The sequence below is a fragment of the Cibotium barometz genome, chromosome 13 (genome assembly GCF_041138505.1).
Source record: "Cibotium barometz isolate CiBa-2024 chromosome 13, ASM4113850v1, whole genome shotgun sequence".
NCBI classification, from domain to species: Eukaryota; Viridiplantae; Streptophyta; class Polypodiopsida; order Cyatheales; family Cibotiaceae; genus Cibotium; species Cibotium barometz.
Window position 1 is genome coordinate 21,280,419 of NC_141058.1, and position 7,366 is coordinate 21,287,784.

The 7,366-nt window shown below is 45.3% G+C and overlaps 1 protein-coding gene across 1 annotated transcript; it reads right to left on the minus strand.

Annotated features, from left to right (window-relative positions):
- Nucleotides 1-1,423: 1,423 nt before the first annotated feature.
- Nucleotides 1,424-6,809, minus strand: LOC147632479 (pentatricopeptide repeat-containing protein At3g26782, mitochondrial-like). The gene is made up of 3 exons (XM_086807287.1): nt 6,643-6,809; nt 5,753-6,096; nt 1,424-5,603 (listed from the first exon to the last, which is right to left on the minus strand). Exons 2-3 carry the CDS (start codon nt 5,860-5,862, stop codon nt 2,597-2,599), a joined length of 3,117 nt encoding a protein of 1,038 aa, XP_086663413.1. The 5' UTR covers nt 5,863-6,096; nt 6,643-6,809; the 3' UTR covers nt 1,424-2,596.
- Between the last annotated feature and the right edge of the window lie 557 nt (nt 6,810-7,366).

A 7,366-nucleotide genomic window follows, 5' to 3' on the forward strand; every position in this document is an offset into this window, starting at 1 on the left:
ATATATGGGGTTGGGCTGCTAGTCGGCCCAGAGTAGAGGCTGTCAGCCAGAAACAAAAGACCAAAATCCCAAATAAAAACCCCTTTTAGGACTAGGAAAAATACCATTTTCACACCCCCCCTCTCAGGACAAAAGGGGACCATCAGAGAAGATGAAGGATACCACGGTCCCACACTAGCACACTGGCAGAACGCATGTATCCCCCTCTAGAAGCAAAGTCTGATAATTTCCAAGAGGAAGGTCATGATGGCAAAGGTGTTGAGGGTGAGTAGGTGTATACAGGTTGATCGTCTCCCAATGTAAGACCTCAAACGCGGCTCTCCAATGTGTAAGAAGTCCCATCCTCTGTGTGGTCCGGATCTGAGAAAGGAGAATCAACTTTTGGTGAGAAAGGTTGGCCCTTCGGAATTATGGGTAGACGATCCATGCTGTGTGCTCTAGAGGTCTTCAATCCCTTTGCTCACGATAGCTCTGATACCATGTGAGGGAAAACGGACGAAAGGACTAGATGTGTGAGAGATCAGAGCAAATCAACATAGCATGAAATCGATGAATGAGTGAATGTATCATGGGGAATGAAATCATGTACAAGAGGCCCTCTGATGTGAGGTAACTCCAAGTTTTAGACCATCGAAGAAGCAGAGACAAGGTCGGAGCTGAAGCACGGTCGGTGACGAAGACTCGCGTTGATGTGAGGTGAAGGCACTCCGAGAGGTGGTCGATGTCTGTAGCAGGGTGTAGTGGTGCAGGCTCTGGTGAGTGCAAACTCTGGTGATGAGGGTGCTGCAATACCTGGAGGGGTGCAGGGCTGGATGTCGAAGGCACACGTCGATGTGAGGCGATAGCTCTCCGAAGGTGAGGTGATGCAGACAAACGCAAACCTGCAGATGAGTGGCCTGCAGGAGAAACACAGATCTAAGGAGTAGAGAGGGCTGCTGTCCCAATGTCGATGATGATGATGAGGAGAGAGGGCTGCTGTCCCGATGTCGAATGATGATGATGAACAGAGAGGGCTGCTGTCCCAAGTATCAAGGGCTGAGCGTCGCAGATATCAGATCAGGGTGTGCTGCTGCTGTAGAGGGTAGAGCCGACATCACACAGATATGGACAGAATCACAGGCGGTTGCTATGAGCAGGGGATGGAGCCAATGGATGCTGCAGATGATAAACGATGCTGCTGCTGTTGCAGAGGTAGTGCCAGCAGCAGACAGGTTGATGATATGATGTCTTATTGTTGTGCTGAATATGAAACGATGCATATATATGGGGTTGGGCTGCTGGTCAGCCCAGAGCAGGGGCTGTCGGCCAGCAGCACAAGACCAAAATCCAAAATAAAATCAAATAAAAACCGGTTTTAGGGCTGGGAAAAATACCATTTTCACACATACCCCAACTTCAAAAAGTTCCGTCCAAAACAGCCAACTATTTGTTGAAGAGTTGCTTCACTATTTTCTTTGTAAAACAACATAAATTTAAAACAACAGATGGAAACTCTCTCATGAGGTAAAAGTCTAGAAAAGGAGGAAGGTGGGGCTCCCTCCATGGCTGGCCACTCTTAGAAAGAGGCTACATATGACGGGGAGGGGGGAAAGCCACACTGGGCGCTGTCACCTCTCTACTGCGGAGAGATGACCAGTAGCATTTGGAGGGCTGCTGCCTCAAGTCCATTAAGGGGATGGCAACTTCTCGCACAGAGTCAGTCTGTTCCATCTGGACAGAGCTCATCCAGACCCTGTGTGGCTGATAGGAGTGAGAATTTATGGACCTTTCTTGTTTAGAGGCAGGTCACCCCAAGTCATGTGCACCTAGCCGGCCAATGTGACAGTCAGCTGCACATATGCCAGATGTAGTGGCAATCTACATCGCCCAAGCAACTGAACCTCAGGCAGTGTGTGTGAAGGAGAAGCCAGGGTGGGGCTGACAAGCTGTAGGGTCCTTAACGCCACTCCCTTGGGCCATTGCGAATGTGCAAGGGCCAATGCTCGTAAGCCCATAAGCACCAAGAAGGGTCCTATCTGCCAACTGCAGCTGTAAAAGCCAATGATCCCAATGCACTGGAGTGGGCCTCTGGAATCCTCTTCTTTGCGGCATCCTGTGAAAGGACTAGGAGGCCAAGTGCCCAACCACTAGAAGGAGGTCATCCTGAAGGCTGCAGAGCCACAGAAGAATGTTGTCATGGAGAGAAAATTGTAATCCATCGAGGAGGTGGAAGAGAATCAAGAAGCATCAACCATGAAGGTGGAATGGCTGAAGCAATTGTGCCCATGAGGTCCCGTCTGCAGCCGCCGTATCCTGTGCTGGCATTGCTACCCAGGAGCTGGGAGAACTAGAGCCAGCATCCAAAGTTGAGCTGGGCCCACATCCCAACTGCCCCACAATGTTGCTTCACTTTCTATCTTGGCTTCAAGCTGTTTTCTTTGAGTATAAATTATTTCACTTGAAACCATCTCTAACAGTCTTGATACGAAAGTTATCCCGAAAGCCTTTTTGCATGAGTTCCTGTTACAAATATCACTGATCTAGCTCCCTCCTCATGCACCATTTTGGTGCATCCTCAACCATGTCTCCCATTTGCCTCATCCTTACTCAGACGAGTTTAATAGTTATCTTTACAAGAGCATGCACCACCCTGGAAGTGATGAATGCGGTATGCATCTGAGACTATAATCTCTCGCATTTCTATCTTTGATATAATCTTAGATGCTGAATGGCAATCCGCACACATTCGAAGGATTTTGGCCACGCGGAGTGTCATGCCCTGGTGTGTACTAATAAGCCCGAAAGCTATGGCCAATTTTTCACAATGTCCACACAGAAAATCTTCTTTGTCTTCTGTCTTTTGATTTAAAACTAAGTCTACTCGTGGGTTGTACCCCTTCTCTTTCATTTGAATGCTTAATATATTTAGCTTTGCATAGATGTCCTCACTTTGTGGATGGCTTCTATCCCCTATGGAAAAGTTGTGCACCTGCCCATTGATCTCAATAAAAGCCTTTCCTGGCTTCTTCCAAGCATTTGCACAAGTCCTTAGCTCTTCCACTTCCTGGGCATCCTTTTCCATGCCAGCATAAGCATAAATGTTCGACATAAGGACAAACCCTGCAGCATTACCACGTTCAAGTGAAACAACGCGATCAAAACAGTGCCTTCCTAAAGCCACATTGCCATTGGTTCTGCACAAACTGAGCAAGGAGGTCCATCCCACCACATCCGGCACCAATGGGATCGTTTCAAGTAGGTCCACGGCCTCATTTAGCAGTCCTGCGTGGCCAAGAATATCAACCATGGAGTTATAATGTTCGATTTTTGGAGAGATGCCGAGGTCCTCTTTCATAGACTTGAACTGTATGCATGATTCATTTACCAAGCCCATTTGACTGCATGCAGAAAGAAGGTTAAGAAGCGTCCCCTCATCTGGCTTCAATCCCTTTTGTTGCATATCCATGAAGAGTTGAAAGGCCAGCCTGTGATTTCTATGCTGGGCACAACCTGCAATCAGTGCATTCCATGTCACAATATTTTGTTTCGGTAATCTATCAAACACAGTGCATGCCATGTCAAGGTTGCCACATTTGGCATACATGTCAATAAGTGCACTCCCCATGAAAGCATCCTCCATCCCGCCTTCGATAATGTAAAGATGAATCTGTGTTCCCTCTTCCAATGCAGCCATGTTTGAGCACGCTTGTAAAGCACATGCTAGAGTGACTGGTGTAGGCTTGAGACCCTCTTGTTGCATTTGTTGGAAGAGTTGAAGAGCCTTTACGCAGTGCCCATGTTGAGCATACCCTGCCATTAACGCACTCCATGTCACCACATCCACCTTTGGAATTCTCTTGAACACCCTGCATGCATCCTCAAGGCCTCCACACTTGGCATACATATCAACAAGGGCACTGCCAACATATATGTCTGCCTCAAATCCGGTTTTTATTGCAAGGGTGTGGATACGTATGCCATGCGCTTTAGTGGACAGACCTGTACACGCTTTCAGAAGATAGACAAGTGTGACTGAGCCTGGCTCAAGGCCTTCTCCTTGCATTTGTTCAAAAAGCTCGAGAACGTTCTCACCTTGGCCATGCTTGCTATGCCCTCCTATCAATGCATTCCAACTCACGACATCTTGTTTGGGCAGCTTATTAAACATAGTGTGTGCATCCTCAAGGCTCCCACACTTGGCATACATGTCGATCACAGTGTTACCAAGAAATAAATCTAAAGCCATACCGCATTCAATTATCTGGGTGTGGATATTCCTCCCTTGCTCCAAGGCCGCTAGACTGGAGCAAGCTTTCAAAGTGCATAAAAAAGTGGCCTTGTGTGGCTGGACACCCTCTATTTGCATATGATTAAAAAGTTTGAGAGCTTCTTGGCAAAGCCCATGCTGGGCATACCCTGTGATCAATGCACTCCATGTCACAACATCCAGTGTCAACAACCTGTCAAACACATTTTGTGCAGCATGGAGATGCCCACATTTGGCATACATGTCAATAAGTGTGTTGCCAATATTTGTAACCCTCTCAATTCCAGTTTCTATTATAGCAGCATGAATCTGCTTTCCCTGCTCAAACGCTCCCAAGTTGGAACAAGTTTTCAGAATGCAGACAAAAGTGACTGAATCTGGTTCAATGCCATCTTCTTGCATTTGCTCCACGAAAAAAAGAGCTTCTCGAAAGTGCTCATGCTGGATATGTCCGGATATCAACGTGTTCCATGTTACGACATCTCGTTTGATCATGCCATTAAACACTATGCATCCATCCTTAAGACTCCCACACTTTGAATACATGTCAATAATGGCATTGCCCACAGGCGCATGCAAAACAAAGCCGCCTTCAACTACATGAGCATGGACTTGCCTACCCTCCTCAAAGGCATCCACACAAGCACATGCCTTGAGAATGCAAATAAGCGTGACCTCATCTGGCTTCACACCCTCATGCTGCATTTGCTTGAAAACCTTCAAAGCTTCCCAATTGTCTTCATGCTGAACATACCCTGTTATCATCACATTCCACATGACAATATTTCCCTTGGGCATCTTGTCAAACAACATGCGGGCATCCAGGAGGCTCACACATGTGGCATACATGTTAACGAGGGCACTGCCAACGTACTGGTTGAGCTCAAATCCTGTTTCAACTATATGAGCATGCATTTGCATCCCATGTTGAAAGATTGTTTTGCTTGAGCATGCTTTCACAAGTGCAACAAATATAATGCTGTTAGGCGTCACATTTAATTTTCGCATTTGCTCATACCATTCAAAAGCGTCCTTAGTTTTCCCAAGCCTGAGATATGCCAATATAGTCACAGTATACGAGGACAAGTCTGGTTCAGGTAGTTTGATAGACAATGAGTTTGCTTCACATGAACTCTCAACTGACACCTGTGTGTTGTTCACGTGGTTGTCCATAGAGACATGTGGCATGTTGCCACTGGCCATCACAAGTTGATAGAACTCTTTCTCTAGATTGAGATCTGTGTCCCTGTAAACAGGCACTCCTTCCTGCTCCGTGTAGTTCACAGCCTTTAATTTTTTGTTTAGCCCTGCCTTATCACATGATTTGATGGGGGTTCTGAGTCGACTAATTGGTGCCCTGCGGGATTTTTCCCGCGCAAAATATCAAGGTTATGTTCTTAATTTTGACACTAAGGTCTATAAAAGCAGCATCTACAGATTACTTTAAAATAATTTTTCTAGTAATGTTCACAAATGACATGAAAATTCAATATTAATGAGACAGACCTGCCGGAAACAGCTCCATGTATTCGGCAATCTTTTCTCAATTGGTGATCGGAACAAACTGCCCTTCGCTCAACATAGATAGGTTTGCTTTGCTTAAAGGGGGGTTGCATGGATTGTTATTGTATGGCACCGCCATGGCAGAACCATATGCGCAGGAAACAAAATACCTTAATTTCAATCACTAATCAAAGCGTAATGGCCACATACATTTGACATCATAGAGAAGGCATTGACCTTCTTCAATGGGGCATCCCACCATCACTAATCAAAGCATCATGGCCACATCTAGAGCAACATTCCGATCATCCATCCAATGTGTTCTCATGAGCTTGCATGTCATGATGCTGCTTGATAAAAGCACACTTGTTAAAAATTCCTCTATTAAGAAAGAAACTATATTAAAAGACTGCTGCCTTTAATCTTAGAAAACTATATAATGCTTGACTTCTTATGCAAACCTTCTAGGTGTGCGTGCATGGATTTGTGTAGTATATAATCATGTGCATTGGCAAATATACACACGTTTTACACACCCATGCGCATACATGCATGCGTGGGTGTGGATGCAAGAGTTTGTGGGTGTGTATATCCAATGCTAGACATTAGAGCTTTCTCTCAAAATGAAGCTACATACTAAAATCTTCTGTCTGCTGGAAATATAAAACCGAGCCATGCTGCAAAAGGCAGATCATCCAGAGGATTTTGACATGTGCACATGCATACATGAAATATGTGCATATGCATATGCACAGAAGTATATATGCATATGTGTATGTGGGGGCGGGTATATATTCATGTGTGTAGGTATAATGGCACCTAATGAGTATGGGTGCTTGTGTTTATATTTATGTATGTATGGAATGTATTTGTATAATGCTAAAACGGAGTACCTTTTTCCTCAAAAGGAAACTTCCTGCGAGAGCATCTGCTGATAATATGATGGAATCTCCATAGTTGAGAAGTGCCCAACGATCCAGGGGACTCCAGCATGTGCCTCCCGCTTCTTGACTGCCATTCCGATTTGTTATGCCCACCAGCTCACGGGCCTGAGCTCCAAGGCTTGTCCATCGCCCACTGTTCGCGTCGTGAAGTCGCGTCGTGAAGAAGAACCTTTCTTCTAATAGGATTCTATGAACTAAACTGTTGCCCTCCCCAATTTGGCTGGGTAGCCCTCATTGTTCGATGTAACTTGAACAAGGTGATGCTTCTTCATGTTCATCAGACTTAACTATTATGCAAGGCTTTCCATACTGTAATAATCATTTTGCTTTGTCAAAAAATCCTAGTTCCTTAAACAAGGTAATAATGTTCACATGTATGGAAAATAGTTAAAGCGGAGTGGTTAAAGCTGACGAATCCGTGCTCTGTACGGTGTTGCGTGTCCTTGTATCCGGAGTTGGGTGTGTGAGTAGTGTATATAAACTAGTGTTTCTCGCCAAATTATTTTTTAAAGGAAAATGGATGTTGACATATCTATTTATACTTTTAAGGAAACTTAGGGAGGCCACACTTCGTGCCTTCGTGCCACTTGTGTGGTGTGGATTGAATGTGTATGCATTCTAGATGGTGATGGGTGATGCGAGTTGCTAAGGATTAGAATGTTTTACATCCACC